The 25,240-nt window shown below is 38.8% G+C and overlaps 1 protein-coding gene across 10 annotated transcripts in view; it reads left to right on the top strand.

Annotated features, from left to right (window-relative positions):
- The window catches only part of LOC130927062 (dedicator of cytokinesis protein 9-like), a 190,816-nt gene that overhangs the window by 119,635 nt on the left and 45,941 nt on the right, over positions 1-25,240 (top strand). For 8 of the 10 annotated variants that reach the window (XM_057852572.1, XM_057852577.1, XM_057852575.1 and 5 more), the window contains exons 8-30: positions 1,280-1,454; positions 4,085-4,137; positions 5,831-5,905; positions 5,989-6,129; positions 6,387-6,599; positions 6,797-6,919; positions 7,345-7,427; positions 11,069-11,191; positions 11,303-11,382; positions 11,477-11,664; positions 11,741-11,806; positions 11,886-11,978; positions 12,051-12,174; positions 12,261-12,379; positions 16,722-16,808; positions 16,933-17,022; positions 17,730-17,845; positions 17,928-17,997; positions 18,115-18,240; positions 18,311-18,382; positions 20,754-20,900; positions 20,993-21,076; positions 21,298-21,409. In XM_057852572.1, the coding sequence (XP_057708555.1) occupies positions 1,280-1,454; positions 4,085-4,137; positions 5,831-5,905; positions 5,989-6,129; positions 6,387-6,599; positions 6,797-6,919; positions 7,345-7,427; positions 11,069-11,191; positions 11,303-11,382; positions 11,477-11,664; positions 11,741-11,806; positions 11,886-11,978; positions 12,051-12,174; positions 12,261-12,379; positions 16,722-16,808; positions 16,933-17,022; positions 17,730-17,845; positions 17,928-17,997; positions 18,115-18,240; positions 18,311-18,382; positions 20,754-20,900; positions 20,993-21,076; positions 21,298-21,409 (2,560 nt within the window). Of the gene's footprint in view, positions 1-1,279; positions 1,455-4,084; positions 4,138-5,830; positions 5,906-5,988; positions 6,130-6,386; positions 6,600-6,796; positions 6,920-7,344; positions 7,428-11,068; positions 11,192-11,302; positions 11,383-11,476; positions 11,665-11,740; positions 11,807-11,885; positions 11,979-12,050; positions 12,175-12,260; positions 12,380-16,721; positions 16,809-16,932; positions 17,023-17,729; positions 17,846-17,927; positions 17,998-18,114; positions 18,241-18,310; positions 18,383-20,753; positions 20,901-20,992; positions 21,077-21,297; positions 21,410-21,558; positions 21,589-25,240 lie in introns of all 10 variants that reach the window. The other 2 variants (XM_057852568.1, XM_057852570.1) reach the window with 1 other exon arrangement.

Below are 25,240 nucleotides of genomic sequence, written 5' to 3'. Positions count from 1 at the left end.
TGACCGTCAACTTGAACATCTTCCATTTTCTAATAATCGCTCCAACAGTTGTTACCTTCTCACCAAGCTGCTTGCTTATTTTCCTGTAGCCCATCCCAGCCTTGCGCAGGTCTATTATTTTATCCCTGATGTCCTTACACAGCTCTTTGGTCTTGGCCATTGTGGAGAGGTTGGAGTTTGTTTGTTTGAACATGTGAACAGGTGTCTTTTATACAGGTAACAAGTTCAAACAGGTGCAGTTACTTCCGGTAATGAGTGGAGAACAGGAGGGGTTCTTAAAAAAGAACTAAGAGCCGAAATATTTACTAGTTGGTAATGTACCAAATACTTATTTCATGCAGTTAAATACAAATTTATTATTTAAAAATTATACAATGTGATTTTCTGGATTTTTGTATTATATTCCGTCCCTCACAGTTGAAGAGAACTTATGATACAAATTACAGACCTCTACATAGCTTGCAAGTGGGAAAACCAGCAAAATCGGCAGTGTATCAAATACTTGTTCTCCCCACTGTATATATACAGAACCTACTTTTATTTCTTCACTAACACTCCCTCCTGTGTTTATTTAGCCGGCCTGCTGATAATTTCCAATCACCTTCCCCTCTGCTATCAACGCCTCCGTGTTACCATAACACTGCACTACAGTCCAAATCATGACAATTCACTAAAGCCTTATAACTATTTTACTTTCTGTGGTTGACAAATTGCAGCCCAGTCAACTGTTTTAATTGATTCTGAATCCCTGGTTACGTCACTACTTGACTTTTACATTGCGATGTATGGTGCATGGAAAAACTCTTCTATTCTTAAATCGCCCAGCCCATGTAATTTCGGAGAGAGCTTACATCTGGGTGGCCCCCGTTTCCAAAAAAGTGACTCATGCTATAGCTGCTTCGTGCAGACTTGGTGGACTAGTTTAATCCGGAACGCGTTTGATTTAAAAACTCTTACTGTTTCTGTTGATTTTTGTTGCTCGGCAGTGATGATGACGTTAGCATTAAAGTGAAGCAAGATGCTGTTTGATAAAGTCATGATCTATTAGAATAACATGTTTCTAGTGTTTTGGCAATAACAATGTAGAATATAAAAGCAATGGTCACATCTGGATATCCAATATTAAATTATACAATTAACTAAATATGTTTTTTACAAAAAGTTCCAAGAAGATGATATTTTTCCAACTTCCCCCTGACATTTTTGTACTGTAAAGATCTTATCTTTCGTTCTTAAGACATAAATTCATGATTTTATCAATTCTTCCACCATGCTGCAGAATTACAAGGTTCGCAGGTTTGCTTTCGAGCTGAAGATGCAAGATAAGAGCACCTATCTGCTGGCTGCTGACAGTGAAGGGGAGATGGAGGATTGGATCAACTCACTTAACAAGATCTTGCACAGCAGCTTTGAAATCGCCATGCAGGACAAAAGGAATGGAGACAGCCATGATGGTGAGTTTGCTTTTCTGTCATTTATATTTATTCTGTTATTGGTCCCATTCTGTTTTTGTTCATGAAAAGTAGAATTTTTGTTACATGGGTATGTTTATAGAGCATACGACAGGAGAAAAAAAGTCTTAAATAGCATTATTATGTGAATTAGAATCATATTTTGAGACAATTCGACTATATACAACAATTTAGCAAAGCGCAGATGACAAGAAATTAGTCTTTTAATCTGCCGGTTAGCCACGCCTACCATTATAGGGCTTTAGCGTCCCCAACAGGTGGATGACGTCAGCGGGTTACTGGGCTCATCGGTTTTACTATTCAGCCCAATGAAGGGGAATTATTCAGAACGAGGAAAACGCGACGAAGAGAGCCGCAAAATGTCATTGTTTCAGTCTCTCTAACTCCAATATTTTTACAGGATGTTCTTTTTATCCAAGTATTTTTCCCCAATAGCTAAATAAATGGCTTGAGAAGGACCAGCCAGCCCGTCGAGGGGGAACTATTCACAACAAGGAAAACTTGCCTAAGAGAGCTGCAAAATGTCATTGTTTCTGTCTCTTTACTTCAATATTTTTACAGGATATTCTTTTTATCCAAGTATTTTCCCCAATTGCTGAATAAATGACATGGTCATGACAAATAACAGTCTTGTCCTAAATGGAATGTGAAATAATAAAAATGCACTTATTCAGGACGACATGGCAAAATTACTCCATGATGGTCAAAACTGTCGTCTTCACCTTTACTGTCACACCTACCGAACGATATTTTATGACACCTAAATCGGACATATGGCATTTCCCTTCCCCGGCTTTGGAGAATGTAAACAAACCAAGAGGCGTGACAGCTAGCCGACATGCTAACCCGAACCGAGTGATGTTTCAAAGTCTTCGAAGCGAAAAATCACACATAACTAGCCCGGATTATTTGACATGACGACTGGGTTGTCGATTGTATTCGCGGATCAGCAAACCGCGCAGGGGAGAGCAATTTACAGTTCGTTCCCCGGAGGAGGGCGGCTGCAGTTGTTGTGCAGCTAACGTGCTGCTAATGTGCACGAGGAGAGCTTTTTACATGCCTATCAATGATCAAACGTAAGTCGTCCTTTATTTAAAGAAAGTTTGTAGTGTTTACTTTGTAATCGCTGTATTCGTATTTGACATAATACAAAACAAGATGTTTACTCACTTCCTCGTGAGTCCAATGGTCCCACTGTAGTAGGGCTTGTTTTGGCCAATATCCACGGTGAATGGGAACCTTTTGAAACTCCAAAAAGGCGCACACGCCTCTCCCTCATAAAGCAAGATTTTTCTGGAGCCGTTTGGCTGGCGTGATGCGAAAAATAAACGTATTAATCCGCAAAATCAGCTGAATCCTTAGTCCTCATACACAACAGTACGGCTGTTTAATGAAGAGGACGCTTTCACCCGTACACGTCACAGCGCCCTCCTCCTCAATGCAAGACCGAAGCCGGAAGTCACTCATTTTCAAGGCACGGGATTAAAACAACTAAATAAATATAGCGATCGCTTCCACACACATCCAAGCGGTCCATATCATTCAGGAGCATAAAGTACCATGTGTATTATGAAGTAAACATGCTTTTTCGTGTCACATGCACTGTAATGTCTGATGCCAGTTCTACACAAAAATAGACCAAATTTTTGGTTGTAGGTCAAAGGAACATAAAACACCAAGAGGGAACTACACTCAAAACATTAAAAATGTCAAAAATGTCACAATTTTGCCATACTGTATTTAAATTAACCATTTATTAAAACCCCATAAAACCATATTTGACCATGTTGTGTGAGAGCTCAGCAATACATTGGCATGCAATTTAATGCATCATATTATGTGCGGCTACCATGGCAACAAGATGTGTAGAGGCGATTGGTTACTACAAAAAAACTAACTACAAAAAAAAAAAAAAAACTAGAACATACACTACACTACAATACACTACTTTTTTATTTAATTTTTCCTAGGTAGATAAAACTCAAAGATTGTTTTGATCATTTTTTAAAATGTTATTTACAGTTGACATGTCCAATCAGGATTTAGCTGTCAAGAACTTGAAAGCTAAATTTTTGCTAGGCTAAATAAAATGGTGGCTGAAGTTCTTAGGTTCGAGCGATGAGTGATTCTCATGTTTTGGATAACCAAATACCTTTGATTGGCCAAAACATTTCTGGCATGTAAAAAAGTCTGCTAACAGCAATTTTGTCTCTTCCTTGAAATATTGACTTTTATTGACGTTTTTCTCCACTACTACACTGCATAAAAATGAAATTCTTTGATATTTTTTTTCTCTCTTGTCTCTTTCCCCACTGGGATGCACTTAATCAAAATCTTGTCTTACACTGTAAAGAGACATGCTTGAAATTCAAAATTACTAGCCATACAATTAAAAGAGGTTGAAAATGTATTTCATTCATTCGGAGTTTGTTTTATATTTTGTCACAGGCTTTATCTTATCCACCGTAACTACTGTATATCTTTTGATGTCACTATTTTCTTGACACGTCAGTAGATTATTCGTGAGGCTGTGGAAGGAGTTCTAGTAATATGTGCCGAAGTATCTTCCACACATTTGACATTCAGTGATTTCTTGTATTTTTTTCCCCTAGATGATGATCTTGGAAAATCTGACAGCTCTTCGGGCAGTATGGACAGTTTTCAGGTACTGTAGCTCCTTTTCTTAAGCACATTACATAGACTTCATAATGTATTGACAGGACACGGGGCCGATAAATAGGGGGGTTACATTGTTGGTGAGGCCATCAAAGCTGACCAAGTGGAATCACAAAGAGCTTTTTTCGTTGAAAATTCCTAAATCCCTGAATTCTTTGTATTAGATATGGACGTAAAACAGTCTCGATTCTTGGTTAAAAGCTGTTAGGTTTGAAGCTAGGTTATGTACACCTTCCTTGGCTAAAAAGAACACGCAGGAAGTCGATGTAGCTTTTGTGGAGGTTGGTTGCTGCCCCCCCAGGCTGCTGTGAAGCAACCTTATTTATTCAGGGTCAAACAATAGGATAAGAGGGGTTAGGAAGGCAACATGGGACAATGAGTACACTATATGGGGGCCACATGGCCCAGCACAAAGGAAAAGCTGACTAGACAGAAGTCTTATCAGGTGACTAACTATAAGGAAAGCATAAATGTTAACTGTATGCAAAATAATTCCAACAAAAGCAAAAAAACAAAACAAAAAACGTGCAGTTGGCATTTATTTTACGTAAATATGTCAAAGTACAATGCTAGTCTGTTAGTGAATGTAGCCAGCGGCCGCCTGATGTAAACAGAGCTTTTCTGGTAGAAATTCTTGTGAATAAATGCCTAAATCCCCGAATCCTCTATATACAGTATATGGATGTAAAACAGTCTCGATTCTTGGTTAAAATAAAAAAAAATAAATAAATGTGTATTTAGCATTTATTTTATGTAAATATCTGAAAGTACAATGCGAGTCTGTTAGTGAATGTAGCTAGCGGCCGCCTGAGCTTTTCCAGTGAAAATTCTTGAAAATAAATGCTTAAATCCCCGAATTCTTTATAGATATGGACGTAAAACTCGATTCTTGGTTAAAAGCAAAAAAAAAACAAAAAAACGTGCAGTAAGCATTTATATTACGTAACGATTGCGAAGTATGATGCCAATGCTGTAGCAGCTAATTTCTCCCATTGATTTTTTTCACGTTTCAAAATGCATGCATGGTATGAAAAATATAACGATTACCTTGAATCCTTGAACAAATCACTCCTGAGACGATCCTTCCTGTTTGTATACAGTACAGCTTTCGTACTTTTATCCTAAATCCGGCATTGAATGCTGCATGTCTCGCTGCGACCGAATGCGAATAACTGAAGCGGATTATGGGATGCCTGGCCCCCTGCTTGAAGGCGTTGCACAGTGGCTGGCCGAATTGACCCGTCAATACAATTATGAAGTCTATGCACATTACTTAATTTTTAAAATTTTGTTTCAGGCGTTACTTTACCACTTGGTCTTATCCTACATTTAATGCACAACTTTGTCATGTGCATTTAAAACTACTATTCTTAATTAAACTCACTGCCACATTCAAATAAAGTTTTCTTTTTTTTCATGCTGGTATAATGCCAAAGTATTGTAAAAACAAATTGATGGTAGGCTGGTAGGAACTCAGCTGGAAAACAGGTTATGGTACACTATAATTGTCTGCGCCACCTGAGACTGTAAGACGTAAATATCCAATTTCCAGATGTGACCCAAAATCTGCTAATGATTAAACCACCTGACTGAAAATCTCTACAGTCAGGGTGTGCCTGTTAGTCTTGAAAATGCAGACACTTTGTCTTTTTTAAATCAGTCTTTCTTCCCCTTTCCTCAAGACTGCAAGAGATATCGAGTCAAGGATGAGGAATGAGACGAGATTGAAGCTGTTCACCCTTGACCCTGACACGCAGGTTATTAAGCACAAGAATTTTGACGCATGCAATCCACAATGCAGCATATGCACATTGGGATCCTTCTGTTCTACACTCTTTAGAAACTGGATTTCTCAGGAATAGAACCAGATGTGAAGCAGTTTGAAGAGAAGTTTGGCAAGCGTGTGCTCATTAACTGCAACGACCTCTCCTTTAATCTGCAAAGCTGTGTAGCTGAGAATGAGGAGGGACCAACAACAAATGTGAGTTTCCGTTAGCAGCAGGCATTAAGTCCCAGAAATATAATTATCTGCATGACTAAATACATAAGACGGATGGATAGTCTTTGCATACTGTTTGGCTGCTGAGAGACTATTGACATAGCAACCAGACGATGGGCTTTGCACTAGCAATTTTCACTGTCTCCTTCATCAAAAACTCCCTTTCAAGAGCTCAACTTGTGTTTCTTCAGTGAAATAAAACAGCATGTGTTCACAAAATGTTTATACTTGTTTTTTAGGTGGAGCCATTCTATGTGACTCTGTCACTGTTCGACATCCAAAATGGACGGAAGATCTCGTCCGACTTCCATGTGGATCTCAACCACCCTTCTGTCAGAGGAATGATGCCCAATTATGAGAGTCAGTATATAAATGGGGGAGGGGATATCATCCCTGATGGGCCACGGTTGGTTCATGGAGTGCCAGAAGCAGTCATGCGCTATCCCCGTCAGGTGAAAAAAAAATCATATAACACGCTTTATTATTATTCAAGTTAATTCTTTGGCTGCCATTGATTTCAATTGTCACACTCACCCTGCCCTACCATACCGTAATCTTTCCTGTCCTCCCTGTTAGATATCTATCACTGTCAATGGCACTGATTGAGTTAGAAAAATTAAATTCTAACCCGTGTGTAACTCACTTGTAGGGAGTGTTCTCTGTAACATGCCCCCACCCTGATATCTTCCTGGTGGCTCGCATTGAGAAGGTGCTGCAGGGAGGAATCAATCACTGTGCTGAGCCTTACATGAAGAATTCTGACTCCACTAAGGTACGGGCGGAGGCCTTATCAACAAAGTTCACATTACGCTTAGATTTGTAGCTGTGACGCTGGCTGTATATCTTCCAGTTCTGTTTACATATGATTTATTTTATACGGTATTTCACAAAATCATTGCATCACTTGTCATTGGGAGGGTATCCAACATAATGGAGCCTTGACTACAGATGATTTGTATTGAATTGAGCTTTCCACACATTATTAATTTTGAACTGGAGTGAAGAATAAACTGGACTCCTCTTTTTATAAGACTGCTAAACTAAGCAATTTAGAAATTAATCCAAGCACAACATTGGAAAGAAAAATGTTCAGGAATGCAAATACTGTAAATAATTTTATCTTATTCAATAAATGATGTGATGTTTTTTTTATGTTAATAATTATGATGGATTACAGAATATTTTGTTTCTTTTCAGGTGGCTCAGAAAGTGTTGAAAAACGCCAAGCTGGCTTGTAATCGCTTAGGCCAGTATAGGATGCCTTTTGCTTGGTCAGCTAGGTACTTCTTTTTTTTTTTTTTTAGTAGTACCGTAATACTTGTATATGTAAAAACAATGTCAATACAGTGATCCCTCGCTACTTCGCGTTTCAAACTTCCCTCAGTCCCATCGCAGATTTTTCTTTCCCGAACCGATCGAGTAGTCTCCCTCCCTCTCCCTGCTCTCTGTTTGTCAGAGAGTGAACTGGAGTTGCTTATTAAAGTAAACGATTACTGACAGACGCTTAAGCTTTGATCTAGCCAGAGAATCGACCTTTAAAGCACCGCATGCGTCAATCATCGTTTAACGTGTTAAACAGTTGCTGTGGCAACTCATTGTGTGTAAGTTTGCAGCTGGAGCGGATTTGAATGGACTTACTCTATGAAGCATTTATTAACCCTTTAAGGTCTGGGCCTATTTTGTCTGATTTTGCATGCCTTTGAAGTTGCCTTTATATTTCAAAGAAAGAATTGTTTACGATGGCCTGGTTTGGTCCCTTTTTTTTGTGACACCTTGAACTTCATGTCCAAACTGTTGTTTCCTTCACTGACCAATTATAAATCATCATTTTGGGCCCAAAAAGACCAAAAATTCCAAAATCGTTTTGTCAAAATTTTTAATACTGATGTCCAATTGACAACCAAACATGCGTAACGAACCGTTTTGAAACTTTGTAATATTTATTAGACATGTTAGGATGAACATTCAACCCAAAAAAATTTGAATAAATAGTCTTATATTTGACAATTCAACATAAACAACAGGTATAGCCATAGGCGTTTTTTGCCTTTATACATGCTCTAGTCAAAACAGGTTATATACAGCAGACCAAACAGTGAAGAACAGTGAAAAAATATATACCATCTAACACAAAAAGTGTTTAGAGGCCATCTCTTTATGAGTTTAGGTATTGCGGCCCATCACCCCATGAAAACTATGTACACACAATCAAGCTTCTTGAACACACATTTATATACACAAATTGAGAAGACTGATTGTGGGGGGAAAAAATATATATATAACGTTGGGAAAAAAAGTATTTTCAAAAATATTTACAATAAACAAGTTAAATTTTTTTTAGGCATGCCACTCCGAAAAGCAGTTTCGTTCTGGAATTAGACACAGGGCTACATCACACAGCCCACACTTCCATGGGGTGTCGGTCCTCTTTCCAGCCTTCCATTTTCATTTCACTTTACTTTCATTGTCACTATAAATGTACATGAAAAAAAGTCAGTATTTATGAAAATAATAAAAGTATAAAATAAAAATATATACAGCAATAAATAATAATGGAAATCTATATGTATGACAATAGAAAGAATACCATAGCTGAATATGTGCTACATCCCTAATCTTCATATAGAAAGAAGAACACCACAAATTATAAATTCCTGCCTGGGATACCCACAGTGCACGCACGACTTTGATCTGATACGCACATTTTATTATTATATACACAAACACACACTTTTATTGCATCAAAATTAACTTTGTCTTGCAATATCAAAAGAAACTTTTTCAGCATAAAAAAAAAAGTGAGTTGGCTTACCTCTGCTCGTCGATGGCGTCACCCACGTGTTCAAATCTGTCTTCTCTCGAGGACTCTTCCGAAGAAGACGATGATGACGAATTTGGACCATCCTCTTCCTCAAGTTGATCAAAAAGCACAATTGCTTGCGCTAAATTTAGTTTTCCGTTCATTCTCAAAGTCACACAAAGTCGCTGCTCGATCCAAACGGCCGTCGCTCGCCACCTCGCTGCTTCAGAACACTCCTCCCTCTCGTTCGGTAGAACCTCGCACGGCAGTTATATTTATAAAAAAAAAAAAAAAAAAACGCATTTTTGTGCTTCCACTGTGACTTCGAAAGGGTTCGTTTGATTTGTGTTTTTTTCATGGAGCTTCCGTTTTGAAAAAGGACAAGAAATGATGGAAATATAGACATAAACAAATGATCCATGCAGCGTTTTAATGTTTTTTTTGAGAGGACAATAAAACTATAAAACTTAAATGACAATATCTCACGTTTTAGTTGGTGGATTGACTTCAAATAATAACGAGAGTAAACCGCAACTTCCGCACTTTAAAACGAGACCAACCACCGGCATGTGGGTGACGTAATTAAAACGTGAGGGCGCTTCAAAGACGACGTGCGCTGAGGACGCGCCGGCGCGTCCTTCGACTCTCAAGGGTTAAAGACAAGCATTTTTTTTTTTTTTTACTTTTTTTAAATGGATTGGGCGTCTACTTTTTTTCTTGTTTAAAAATAAGTCTGTGGGAAAGTAACGTGTTTAAAACTTACAATAATTCTTACATTTAAAGTGCTTAAAAAAACATTTACCTAAATATATGGCGGAAAAAACTCAGGTGACTTGAAGTTCCGCTCTGAGACCCCCAATTTGGCCAAATTTCAAAATTGTCCGATATGCATGTGTGATACATCATTGGAAAGCTTAAAATCTCAATTTTCTGGGGAAAGAAAACTTTTTGAACAGGAGGGCATTTAAAAAAAAAAAAAAAAAAAAAATTATAAACAGCAAAACTAACTGGAGGCGAGAGCACGTGAGAGCAGAATTAAAGACGCCACGATTTTAACGAGATATTATCGCCTATCTTGTTTCGATCCAAAAACTCCATGTAGCATGTATCACTGAGTGTCAAGACCCAGCTGTGAATGGCCACAGCCAGATATTTTTGGGATTTTATGGGTGAAACATGGTGATATAAAAATGGTCGTGATGCAGAAATCGCAGACAACAAGGAATTTTTGAGATTTTCTTTTTCATATAGTTACCCTTTTAAACGTTATTTTTCAATTTCAATTATTTATCATCTAACATATCGGGGAAAATGCGACAGTAACAAAAAAAATACAATTAAGCGGTAGTTATGAGGTAGATACCCGTGACTTTTTTACAGACGCCAAATTTTTCATTGTGACGTAATTTGTTTAAAAGCTTAAAATATGCGAGTGAATAATTTTTTTAAAGTCGTTTTCTTTTTTTAAACTAAATATCATCAATGATTCAAAGCTAAAAATGACAGACATTTTGAATAATAAATTTAATTACTTACCTTCTTTTTATGGCTAGGTTGAAACAAAAGCGGTTGCGCGACGTCTGTAAACGGGGGTTTTCAGGGTAAAACGGACAAATTCAAAATAGTTCGGGGCCTAATGCGCCGTGAATCTGCTATGGCAGCATAAAGACATATTGTTCTATCAAACAACAGTTTTTTGGGGGGGCTTAAAATACTGCAGTTTCTTTTAAAGAGGAGTGCAAGAGCAGAAACTGCTTTTTCAGGCTTGTCTGTGTTTTCCGGCATATATATTTACACACACACACATATATATACATATATATATATATGTATGTATAGGGTTTTTTGAAATTATACTTTGGGGGAAAGGTGAGAAACATGTATTACGTATATATATCTCTTTCCAATTATAAATCCATTGAACACAAAAGGCCGCTACTTCGCGATTTTTCACTTATCGCAGCGGGTTCTGGTCCCGATGAACCGCGAAAAATGTGGGATCACTGTAATTCAGTATTGTACTACCCCAAAATAGAATTTGTCTTTTTTTTTGTCGGCATGAAAATACACATTGTATCGCATTGATTATCATATCTGAACATTAAATTGCCTTTGTTGCAGGCCATTGTTCAAAGATGCTTCAGGGACGCTTGATAAAAGTGCTCGCTTTTCACCTTTGTACAGACAGGACAACAACAAGTTGTCCAATGACGACATGCTCAAATTGCTGGCTGACTTCAGAAAGTTTGTATTAGTCTATTATTCAACATCTGTTGAGTTGATGTCAAATGTTATCAAAATAATATTTGTGTTCAAATTCATCATGAGCAGATGTATAACATTATTCCATTCCAGGCCAGAGAAGATGGCCAAGCTGCCTGTTATCCTCGGAAATCTTGACGTTACCATCGACAATGTTGCCCCTGACTTGACCAGTAAGAGTTTGAATGTAACTTCTCAGTCAAATCAGATGTGGCTCATGTTACCGTACGACTGTTTATGTGCTTTCCCTCTATGCTGCTTCTGCAGATTGTGTTTCCTCATCCTACATTCCTGTGAAGCAGTTCGATGTGAGCGAGAAGTGCCCTGTCTTCTTTGAGGTGGAGGAGTTTGTGCCATACATAGCCAAATGTTCCCAACCTTTCACAATCTACAACAATCACCTCTACGTCTACCCCAAATTCTTAAAGTACGACGGACAAAAGTCTTTTGCTAAGGTATGACAAGATGGCTTTTTGAGGGTTTTTCCCCATTTAAATTACTAGAAAAATACCTTTTTTTTTCTGACTAAAGGCTAGGAACTTGGCTGTCTGCATTGAGTTCATGGACTCTGATGATGAGGATGCGTTACCGCTTAAGGTAAATTTATCCTGATGTATTCAAGAAGTACTATCCCGCACACCACAGAGTTTTACCACACATTGCTATCATTCCACAGTGCATCTATGGACGACCTGGAGGACCTCTGTTCAGTAAAAATGCCTTTGCTGCAGTATTACATCACCAGCAGAACCCTGAGTTCTATGATGAGGTAATTAAAAGATAAAAAATATGTATAATTCCAGTCAATGCAGGAATGTATGTAGTTATTTTTCTATTGCAGTTCAAGATTGAGCTCCCAACCCAGCTCCATGAAAAACATCATCTGCTCTTCACTCTCTACCATGTCAGTTGTGAGAGCAACAGCAAGGCCAGCACGAAAAAGAGGGAGCAAGTTGAGACGCAAGGTAACCAAGTCCCGTAATATCTTTGCCTGTTCAAAGTTATCACTTAAATTACTGCAATTCTTTTTACATTCTAATTCCTTTCTCAGTGGGATACGCATGGCTTCCTCTACTGAAAGACGGCCGGGTGATCATGAATGAGTGTCACATTCCTGTGGCGGCGAACCTGCCCGCTGGATATCTCAGCTGCCAGGAAGGTTCCAGCAAGGTAACAAATACTGTAATTGGTCAGGTCTTTTGCTGTTACATATCCGTGTACAATTTGAGTGTCCTTAAGGACCTAGGTCCACTGCAACAAAGATAATTACGGCTGGGCAACTCACTCCCGCACACCTGGAAATTGACCCTTGCAGGTTCACACATATTCGAAATTGCTATAGATAAGTTTCCTGAGCGAAATATGGGCGGTGCAATCTTGGAAAATCTTCAAAAGCTTCAAAATTCCGGCTTAGAAAAAACCTCATGAGTTGCAGTTGAAGTTAGCAGTGTGTTTGCGAAGTTAAAGCTGCAAAATCAAGCCAAAGGATCCCACGGATTCTCCAAAAAAGGATTCAGCACGACCAGGGCCATCAACAGACTTGCAGTGGCCCGGGGACAAGAAACCGTTATAGGTCCCCCCGCCCTCACCACACTCCTGCCACCGGCTTGTCACGACAACATACACAGTACTTTTAATGCTTTGCAAGCAATGACAGTGTAAATTTTCAAATTATTTAATTTGAGATGGACAGTTAAATTTAACATGAGATGTGACACAATATAAACAAACAATTTCCATCTATTGTCCTATCAGGCTATAATACAACTGAGAGTGCTATGCCTGCCTGCTAAGCAACAAAACAGTATAACTAAACATCCTGTGCCTGCCCCCTCCACATCCCTGGGATTCTCCAGCCCTCAAACAGTGATGCGCCTAGATTTTTTGACAGCAAAGTCCTTTATAACATCAGTGAAATCCAGTTTTTGAGCAAGCTCACACTCAATTTATTCATTATTTATTATTCATTTATTTACTTGCGTTTGCTATAATACACTGTGGGTTGTAAACCCAAGATAAATCCAGCCGCCGGACCCGAGTCTATTCAGCCTCGTGCATCTGCTCCCCACAGACTAACATATATCCCTTATCTCCCATCACCTTCTCTCTCCTCGGCTCAACGCGAGCAGCATGTCTTGTCATACTGCAGCTCAAAAGGCTACAAGTGGCCGGTGACAGACTCGAATCGGGCTTTGGTCACAGTGATCACGAATGTAAACTTCACTGTTAGCGGCTGATTTTCACTTACCGACATCACTGTCCACAGCCAACTCTAGCCCTAATTCTCTGGCTTCTTGTCCCTCTTTTAAAAACGTCATCATTTTTTCTCGTTCACCTCTATGATCTTCATCTTTTTTCTTTTCTTTTCTGCGCACATGATTTATGACTACTCGCCATGTTTAGAGTTTATAACAATGACTGATTTTAATTTCCCGCTTCAGGGCACGTACGTAGCCTTGAGTGCGCCAGAGCGAGGTCAAACCATTCTTTGCTAAGACAGAGGGGGTGTGAGCGTTGTGCAAAAAAAGCAAAAAATATATATTTGAAATATTTAATATGTTAAAGTTTTTAAGTATATATAGAGTAGAACATAATATTTAACCAGACAATGATTTAAATAAAAAAGAAATATGCGAATGTAAAGTAAAATAAACTGGAGAAATTACTCTGGGTCTTTGCTCTGTGGAGATACAGATGTTAGCCCCGCCCAGGTTGGTTTGAGGACATTTCGGGGACAATATCAGGTCACTTCCTGTTGATCTAGAACCATTTGGGGGGCGTGGCCTGGTCATATCAGGTCATTTGGGGACATTTGGGGGGCGTGTCCGATAGATATCTGGTTTTGTTGATTTGGGGACTTTTTTTTTTTTTTTGCCATTGAAAATGAACGGGAAAGAATTTGGACGCTCATGGCCGTCAATGGCATCGACTTGGGTAGGCGTCAATGAAATCCAAGTGCATTGGCATCAATAGAATGGACAAAAATGCCCGTCAATGGCATTAAACAAAGTAAATGTCATTGGAAATTAATGGGAAATTTGGACGTCCATGGCCGTCAATGGCAGCACCTTCCATAAACGTCAGTGGAATCGGGGACATTTGGGGGACATGTCCTATTGATATCTGGTCATTTCCTTTTGATTTGGGGACGCATTTTTTGCCATTGAAAATGAATGGGAAAAAATTAGGATGTCCATGGCCGTCAATGGCATCGACTTACATATGCCTCAATGGAATCCAAGTAGATTGGCATCGATAGATCCGACATACATGGCCGTCAATGGCATCAATGCAATGTAAATTTCATTCATTTCATTTTATTTGAAATTCCATTGTAAGTGAAAGGGGAAATTTGAACATTGCATCCCATTTAAAATGAATGGGAAAGTTTTTGACAAATTTCCGGGGAACCGTAATTTTTTTCCAAATTCTGTATACAACTTTTATGCCCCTCACTGTCCCGGAATTTTTGATATCCAAATTATCTGATTTGGTCAAAAATTGTAGGACTAAATACATTTTGAATTTTTTTTGTTTTGTTTTGTTTTCAAAAAATCGGCGTTTACGAGCGAATGGAAAATCTTTCGGGGTCGTTCGAAAAATTCCCTGCGTCGTTTGAAAATTCTGCCGTTTCTGTGTTAGAACAGTGCCGACTGGTCAAAAGGTTCGGGCTGTGCAGCGCGCCGAAGAAATCCCATTCAAAAAAAAAAAACAACAACAGAATAACACTATCTGGGTCTTTTTTCACAGACCCACATAATTAAGGGTCATTCTGGGGCCCCTATGGTCCTGAGGCCCGGGACAACCTACCCGGTTGCCCCCCCCCTTCGACGGGCTTGTGCACGACGTATTTGTATGATTGTTCTTATCACTTCGTTGATCATTCGTGGACAAAATTATAACAACCTGTCAGCCTGTGTTGACGTAGGGTATATGTAGATGGATACGCCGGCCACTTGAGTGACCAAAATGAGATGAAATTACACATTATATTACATTTGCTGAATGCAGAAGGGCTGACATGTTATTTTGTTTGTGGAAATACTACATGGTATGTACAAATAAATAAACATAGCAAGTCATTCTTTTTTATTGCAGATATTGATCGCAATAAAACATTTGGACAACATGATTCCATTTCTTGTTTTAATTAAACCGATTGGTGCATGTGCGAAACAGGTCAATAAATCACAGTGTATAAAATTATTAGAAAAATGGCATACGAGAATGTGATATCAGACAGTAGAGCTCTGGAGCCTCGCCAGACTTTCACCTGACATTACGGACTCCAGACGGGCTTTCGCCCCTCGGTAATTCCAGCTCCAATAGCGTATCTTTAAGTTGCTGCAATTAAAAAGCTCGAAATTGGATCTCGGGATCCAGCTGACGGTCCACCGCCTCTCTGCAGCCCCCGGGTAGAACGCACATAGTCTTGATATACTGTATGTCCATCAACGTACAGTAAATGTTGTTGTGAGGAACATCAACTTATTTTCCCTTGCCCAACAGCGTTTTCCAACTCTAAACAAACGAACAAAAAACTTGTAACGCTTGCATTTATGCGCTGCCATCCATCACTTACTGATTAGCAACAGGCTAGCAGCAGCAGTAGTTGTAGTAAAAATTATTAAACTTCATAATTACAATCATTATCGTAATATCAATAACAAAGGCAACAAGTCGTTTCATGTGCCAGATTTTAAGCTTCGTATTTTTGGAGCACATACCTTCCATAAGACAGCGGCAGCATGGCTACAAGAACCCCCGGGACCCACAATACATGTACACCTGCCGTTTCGACATCTCCCTCCTTTGTTACCAGCACCCATGCTTTGTAGTACGGAGCATTGAGGCACTGGCTTGGTTCTACATCCACCTTAATGAAGACAAAATTCCTGTGTTCGTTTATGAAGACAGATCCAACTTTGTGGCTGTGCAGGTACGGGAATGCCTCGGAGCTTTTCAGGTTCCTGATGGCGTTTCATCCACTGCCATAGAGTCGATAAAATACTATAATATTTTACTTGTGGTCTTTCTCGGCCATTTCTTAATGGTGTCATCCCATGTCGAGATGGCAGACGGATGCGGTATTTCCAAATCGTGTTTTTTCAGTGTTTTTGGTGAGAGATGCCACTCCAGCGCCATTGAAGTGAATAATAAAAAACTTGGAAAAACGGAAGTCGCTTGCAGAAATGCAGAAGTACCTCGGAAGCTAACAGAAAAACAATGACTCCTGGTGTACTTCAGTAAACAGTATTTTGAGGGTCCAAATGTACTGTACTATACTGTGTTATTTTTACCACTTTCTTAACTCTCCATTATATGGTCTTAGTAGCAGGTACATATGAAATTCACTTCATTCACAGACATATTTTTGTGGTGAAAGCCCAATGTGATTCGACAAAGTATATTTGATTGGTTGTTACATCGGCTTTTCTTTTTAATCCTATCTTTAGTGTATAAAATTACATGAGATAATTTTAAAAAAATTTTAATATATCTTTATTTACAGCATTCGGGTCCAGAAGTAAAATGGGTGGATGGAGGCAAGCCTTTGTTTAAGGTGTCAACTCACCTCGTGTCCACCATTTACACTCAGGTTTGTTTTGGCTGCTGCTAGTGAAGTAATGCAAGCGATGACACTGCTTTGACTTAAGTACTGATTACACCACTTTTACGTTTGTTACAATATAGCTAATTAACTAACCATCTTTGTGTGTCAGGATCAACATTTGCACAATTTCTTTCATCACTGTCAGAGCATAGCATCATCACCTCAGGCACCAGGAGGCGAACTAGTCAAATACCTGAAGGTGAGTATAGGGTACATGTGTCAGAAAAATAATAATTAAAAATATGATTTCACAACATGTTGATAAGGTATTCCTTTGACTGTTAATTATGATGTCATTATTAGAATTATGTTGCCCTTGCATTACATATATGCAGGTTTAGAGTTGTCTGAACTTGAGAATGTCTTATGCCCGGAATTTTTAATGACATATTCTCCTCCTTGTGTCACCTTGCTATCATACAACCACAGACAAAGCACACATGACTTGAGATGAATCATCATATAGTGTCTCTGTTGCTAAAAAAAAAAAAACTTTTACACACCTCTGTTCAAATGCCAGTTTTTCGTAATATTGGAAAATTAGATTAAGATAAATAATTTCAATACTCAATTGACTTTTTTTCTAAATGGGGAGTAAAAATGCCCAAAATAGAATATGTGGTCGTACAAGTTCATTATCATAATTTATCATTAATCATGAATTGTTATTGCATTGAGCAGGTTTGCCAAGTATTTTGACCTTCATAATTACCAGCCTTTTGCTTACACCTAATTATCACACTTCATACGGCTGTTATGCTGACACGCTGTATGAGATTACTAAAAACATCATTTAGATGAGCAGAAAACCTAAATTCTCTCCAGACGTATAACAGTGTAGATAATAGACAGATGCTAGCTGTAATTAACCTTCTAAATTATACCTTTTTGCTACTGCTCCATCAGAGCCTGCACGCAATGGAGAGTCATGTGATGATCAAATTTTTGCCCACCATACTGAATCAGCTGTTCAGGGTGCTGACCAGTGCTAGTCAGGAAGACGTGGCGGTCAACGTAACCAGGCAAGTATCTTCGACACGAACTTCAGACAACAGAAGACCCACTCGGTCAAATCATCACACATTTTACTTGTTGGTCTTGTAGAGTCATGATCCACATTGTAGCCCAGTGTCATGAAGAGGGATTGGAACACTACCTGAGATCATATGTGAAGGTTAAAATGAAACAACATTGCCTATCTACTTTGCATCCATTTCTTATCACAGCCTATCATGTGTTTCCTCTTAAGGCTGCCTCTTTATTGTTATTATATTATTTTGTATTTTTCTAGTTTGTTTTCAAAACTGAGCCATACACTGTATCGTCCACGCGAACCGTGCACGAAGAGTTGGCTAAAGCCATGACCGCCATCTTGAAACCTTCCACTGACTTCCTCACATGTAACAAGCTGCTCAAGGTACGTAATATAGTGGTGATTTTAAGTGTGACTGGGTATTATATACTAATATTTTTCATCTTTCTTGCAGTACTCCTGGTATTTCTTTGAAGCCTTAGTCAAGTCCATGGCTCAGTATTTGATTGAGAGTTGTAAAGTGAAGGTCAGTTTACCCACAATGTTGGAAGATGACTTGCAATTGACAAATAAGTGTATGCTCATTGAACATCTGCTTCGTGACAGCTCATCTCCTTGGCTTTCAGTTTAGCAACATGTCAAGGCTTGTGAAAAGCCACAGCACTCGAGTCTAAGGAACAACAAGTCTATTCACGGTTAACTCAGTGTGCAGTTTAATTTTCTGCATTTTGTCATACCACATGAAGACAACCACATTTATGGTTGTCTAAGTTCCACTGATATAATCACTTGCCCACTAGTGAGCTACCTACAACAGGAAATTGTCTGTTGAGCCCCTTTCACACATGCCAAAACACAGGGAAAATCGCGGAATTTAAACGTGCAGCAGTTGTATGTGAACACAATTTCCCGTGTCGACTGACATGGATATTACACGGACATTTCACGGGTCGCATCTTAATATAACGTCTAGGACTTTCCTAGAAAACGGTGTGCGTGAAAGCAGGCATTAAATTCCCGGGTCACAGCATGATGGCTGATGATATAAATATCATGGCGGGCCAATCGTCATTTCCTCTTTCTTCGCAGTAAGACAAAAAGCGGTAAACAAACATCGCAATTATCAACATAGCAAGCTGGAAATAGCTAAATTAAACTGAAAACATAACGAAATTAAACAGCTACGGGATCGTAGAGCCAAGGAAGAGAGTCCATCATCCATCTTTTGAAATGTGTGTTTTATTTCGTTGAGATGATAGGGTCCGCTACTGGGAAAACAAGGTTGTACTTCAAAGCAAAAAACAAAAGAGGGAGGCATTCAAGGGTTTATTAAATACAAATAAAAATCCACAGGATCGTAGAAAATAGGGGAATAACACAATTGGTCTGTGCCACTAGGTTGACGGGAATTTATTTTTAAAAAATTTTATTAATTAAAAAAAAATTTTTTTTTTTACACCCTTCTCTTGGATTGCCTGCGCCTGGGCTTGAATACAGTCTTGATGAGCTGGAATTGGTTGCAGTTACAACGTCAGGAACCCTCCTTCTGGAACAAAACACGATTTGACCGATATTGTGACAGCCGATGCCGACCAAAATGACATAATGTCCGGGTTATAAAATCGCGCCAGCAGCCCTCCTCGCACAGAGAGCACCAGTGGGCAACACGGGACAAGTCATTATTGGCACCCCTGAAAATACAGCATTTCTAACAGAAATTAATGCAATTTCAAATGTTTTCATTATGAATGTGTTTATTTCTTGGCAAGAGTTAAGGAAAAAAGTCAAAATTGACACAATTTTAGACAAAAGTAAAAAAAAATAGGCTGGACGAAATTATTGGCACCCCTGGAATTTTTCCAGAAAATACAGTTTCTCCCAGACATTAAAACAATTACGAATTATCTAATAATAATAATCATCTGAAAGGGGCTAGTGATATACCGTAATTTTCGGACTATAAGCCGCTACATTTTTTAATTCATTTTGAATCCTGCAGCTTATAGTCCAGTACAACTTATTTATTGATATATTTGGGTTAATAGGTAACACTTTTTTGACAGCGGCATCATAAGACCGTCACATGGCACTATCATGGGCATTACTGAATGCTTATGACAGATATTATTTAGTGTCATCTGGCAAATTATGTCACTAACTCCGTTTATGTCCAGCTCAGATCTTTTACATCCATTCAAAAGTGAGTTAATTCGCTAAATGACATTTGTTATAAGCATTCATTAATGCTCATGAGAGTCGCATGTCAAAATTAAATGACAGTTTTATGGCGCCACTGTCAAATAAAGTGTTACCAAATACCATAACTCGCAATTAATGAAACAACTGGAACAGTAACTGACAAAATAATGAGCACAGAACATGAATTTTTATTGTTATTTACATCTGTAGCGCTGCAGTGCATGCTAGGAGGCATGTTGGATGACAACAATGTTGACAGCAGGTGGCGGCAGAGGTTTGTCTCCTCCAAGGGAGCAGTGATGGCTAAATGAAGCTTCTGGAAGCAATGAGGCTTTGCAGCCAGTTGGTTCAAAGCTTTGGTTCATGGTGGTTCATTTGGTGGTTCATTTGGTTTTATGACAGTTGTATGATGCCGCTGTAAAATAAAGTGTTACCCGTTAATATCTTTGGGGGGAAATATCCCATAATACAGTTAGGACAGCTGCGGCTTATAGTCCAGTGCGGCTTATGTATGAACACATATCGTCAAATTTGGTGGGTGGCGGCTTATAGTCAGGTGCGCCTTATAGTGCGAAAATTACGGGTGTTGGTGCCTCTACAAGTTTTTTAAATTTTTTTTTTTCGAGTTTGGAGCTGTCATTTGGTAGATTTGATTTTTGATGTTCATTTTAAAACCGGAGTCTTCATGTTGATCTCAGCTATCCCGGAATCAGAGATTCTCAGCTTCGTTCCATCACACTGTGGAAACTGTGGTCAACATGATGATGCCTCATATCACCCAGAAATACAAAGACAATCTAGATGCAGCCAGAAACGCCAACCACAGTCTGGCTGTCTTCATTAAGGTATGCTTTACTTGAGTTCCATACTCTTTTTTTTTTTTTTTTTTTTTGTCTCCAGAATGTTACGTTCTCACTGAAAAAATGTCTTTCCGCAGCGCTGTTTCAACCTCATGGACAGGGGTTTTGTGTTTAAACAAATCAATAACTACATCAACTGCTTTATGCCTGGAGATCCAAAGGTATGCCGTGTTGTTATTGAGTCATTGGCTGCCATTGATAGCGATAGACGTCCAATCCATTTGAACTGGGAGGGTTGGCAGCGAATGAACAAATGTTCATTCGCTGCCAACCCTCCCAGTTCAAATGGATTGGATGTCTACTAGTGACAAACTAATTTCAAATTCAATGTCACTAAAAGGTAATTGATTACGTGTTGCTTGTTCTGTTGTTTCTAACACAGACGCTATTTGAGTTCAAGTTTGAGTTCCTGCGGGTTGTGTGCAACCACGAGCATTATGTTCCTCTAAACCTACCCATGCCTTTCGGAAAAGGGAGGATACTGAGATTTCAAGGTAAGCGAGTTATGTTCAAGGTTAAAATTGGAGTTTATGAATTTCCTTTGTGAAGCCACTTGAATATTTTGGTTGTTGTTACATTCTCTGACTGTGCCTTCCTGTTTTTCCTCATTTCTTTTGTCATGTATCTTTATAATCTCTTTAAGATACAGTGGAGTCATACGATACTCCAGTAGGTAGGTGAAAGGTTTGCTGCTTGCATGCCAGGACACTTAAATCAGATCAATCTGCCTTGAGCCCAGAATGTAGCGAAATCCTTTGAAAATCTGAACACCGAATCTGCTAATGTGTTATTGAAAGTAGCCAAATGAAGCAAGTTCATGTTTAAAGTAAAACAGTGGGATACAATGTGGCTCTTTTTTCCATTTCTAGAAAATGAAATGAACTTTGAATATCAACCTGAATTCAAATGAAGTACTGTATTTAATTAAAGCGCTATATTAGCGTTGAAAAATTGCTATGAATAGATGCCTTTTTGTAATCATGACTCTGCTGGTCCCTGTTCATCAGCATTATAAAGAGAGCATTATAAACTTTTTTTCTTTACAATTATTATTATTTTATAATTATACAGTGGGGCAAATAAGTATCTAGTCAACCACTAATTCTGCAAGTTCTCCCACTTGAAAATATTTGAAAAGCTTGTAATTGTCAACATGGTTAAACCTCAACCATGAGATACAGAATGTGGGGGGAAAAAACAGAAAATCACATTGTTTGATTTTTAAATAATTTATTTGCAAATCATGGTGGAAAATAAGTATTTGGTCAATACCAAAAGTTCATCTCAATACTTTGTTATGTAGCCTTTGTTGGCAATAACGGAGGCCAAACGTTTTCTGTAACTCTTCACAAGCTTCTCACACACTGTTGCTGGTATTTTGGCCCATTGCTCCATGCAGATCACTTCTAGAGCAGTGATGTTTTGGGGCTGTCGTTGGGCAACACGGACTTTCAACTCCCTCCGCAGATTTTCTATGGGGTTGAGACCTGGAGACGGGCTAGGCCACTCCAGGACCTTGAAATGCTTCTTACGAAGCCACTCCTTTGTTGCCCTGGCTGTGTGTTTGGGATCATTGTCATGCTGACAGACCCAGCCACTCTCATTTTCATTGCCCTTGCTGATGGAAGGAGATTTTCACTCAAAATCTCTTGATACATGGCCCCATTCATTCTTTCAGTCGTCCTGCTCCCTTTGCAGAAAAACAGCCTCAAAGCATGACGTTGCCACCCCCATGCTTCACAGTGGGTATGGTACATTTCAGTATTCTTTTTCCTCCAAACAAGAGAACCTGTGTTTCTACCAAAAAGTTCTATTTTGGTTTCATCTGACCATAACACATTCTCCCAGTCCTCTTCTGGATCATCCAAATGCTCTCTAGCGAACCACAGAGGGGCTGGACGTGTACTTTCTTCAGCAGGGGGACACGTCTGGCAGTGCAGGATTTGAGTTCCTAGCGGCGTATTGTGTTACTGATAGTAGCCTTTGTTACAGTGGTCCCAACTCTCTGTGGGTCATTCACTAGGTCCCCCAAAACATCACTGCTCTATAGGAGATCTGCGTGGAGGAATGGGCCAAAATACCAGCAACAGTGTGTGAAAAGCTTGTGAAGAGTTACAGAAAACGTTTGGCCTCCGTTATTGCCAACAAAGGGTACATACTGTAACAAAGTACTGAGATGAACTTTTGGTATAGACCAAATACTTATTTTCCACCATGATTTGCAAATAAATTCTTTAAAAATCAAACAATTTTATTTTCTGTTTTTTTTTTCCACATTGTCTCTCATGGTTGAGGTTTACCCATGTTGACAATTAAAGGCCTCTCTAATATTTTCAAGTGGAAAAACTTGCACAATTAGTGGTTGACTAAATACTTATTTGCCTCACTGTATTAGCTAAAAACTAGCAAGCTGTAATGTGTTCCAGGCCAAAACCTTAGTACACCAGCACAATCAATTGAAATCCAATGCAAGTGGGAATGCTTAATGTTAAGTGACACTATCAATTATGTAGTCATGTTGTCTAATAAAAATATGCTTTCCCAGCATTGTAACGTACAGGGTTCCCTCGGGCATAGACTTCTTAATATATTGACGGGACACGGGGCGCAGGGCTGATTAATAGGGGGTCTATCTCCGTCAAAGCTGACCGAGTGGAAACACAGACAAAGAGCTTTTTGCGTTGAAAATTCATGTGAATAGATGCTTAAATCCCTGAATTCTTTATAGATATGGAAGTAAAACAGTCTAGATTCTTTGTTAAAAAAGCAAAGAGCCAGGCAGTTAGCATTTATTTTTCAGTAAATATGTCGAATGTGCCGCTAGTCTTTAAGCCACTGTGGCGCCGCTTATCACCACAAAGAGCTTTTTACGTTGAAAATTCTTGTGAATAAATGCTTAAATCCCTGAATTCTTCATAGATATGGACGTAAAACAGTCTCGATTCTTTGTTGAAAGAGCAAAGAGCCGGGCAATTAGCATTTATTTTTCAGTAAATATGTTGAATGTGCCGCTAGTCTTTAAGCCACCGTGGCGCTGCCTTATCACCACAAAGAGTTTTTTACGTTGAAAATTCTTGTGAATAAATCGTAAATCCCTGAATTCTTTATAGATATGGACGTGAAACAGTCTCAATTCTGATTCTTTGTTAAAAGAGCAAAGAACCAGCAAATTAGTATGTATTTTACCTAAATATGTTAAAAGTGCTGCTAGTCTTTAAGCCGCTGTGGTGCCACCTTATCACCACAAAGACCTTTTTACGTTAAGAATTCTTGTGAATAAATGCGTAAATCCTTGAATTCTTTATAGATATGGAGGTAAAACAGTCCCGATTCCGATTCTTTGTTAAAAGACCAAAGAACCAGGCAGTTAGCATTTATTTTATGTAAATATATTGCTGCCAGTTTTTAAGCCACTCTGGCGCCACCTTATCACCACAAAGAGCTCTTTACCTTGAAAAGTCTTGTGAATAAATGCTTGAATCCCTAAATTCTTTATAGATATGAACGTAAGACAGTCTTTATTTTTTGTTAAAAGAGCAAAGAACTGGGCAGTTACCATTTATTTTACGTAAATATTGCGAACTATGATCCTAATGCCGTAGTGGTTAATTTCTCCCATTGATTTTTCTCACGTTTCAAAATGCATGCATGGTACGAAAAATATAATAATTACCTTGAATCCTCGAACAAATCACTCCTGAGACAATCCTTCCTGTTTGTATGCGGTACAGCTTTTGTTTTTTTTTTAACCTAAATCCGGCGTTGGATCGCTGCATGTGTTTGAGAATAACTGCAACCGATTGAAGCAGAGTGTGGGACGGCCCCCTACTTGAAGGCGTGGCGCAGTGTCAAGGGACTGTGTTCCATCAATATCATTATGAAGTCTATGCCTCGGGGTCTTAAAAGTCGTAAATGCACTCATTTTTGCAAGGTATACAGTGGTACCTCTACTTACGAAATTAATTGGTTCTGAAAATTCTGTAAGTAGAGACGTGTTTTCCATGTAAATTTCCTAATCCGTTCTAAGCCCCCCAAAATTCTGACATAAATTTTTGATAATGCATAAAAATGCATCTAAACATGTAACAAATACAGGTTACAATTACATTGCTGCACAATTAACATAAAATTATGTTAATATTAGTCATGCATCATGTAAAAAAACAAGAATAGAGTAAATAATTAAAGTAATACACTCATGTAAAGCTATCGGAACACGAGGGACAAATGAAGAGGACGCTGTGATACACATATACACATACAGTAGAGGTCCCTCTTAGCCAATTGGATGCCAGGAATGATAGACAATGGCCAATGGCAGAGCA

This window comes from Corythoichthys intestinalis, chromosome 12 (assembly GCF_030265065.1).
Source record: "Corythoichthys intestinalis isolate RoL2023-P3 chromosome 12, ASM3026506v1, whole genome shotgun sequence".
Taxonomy (NCBI): domain Eukaryota; kingdom Metazoa; phylum Chordata; class Actinopteri; order Syngnathiformes; family Syngnathidae; genus Corythoichthys; species Corythoichthys intestinalis.
The sequence above is the reverse complement of the archived record's forward strand: the minus strand, read 5'-3'. Positions and strand labels throughout refer to the sequence as shown.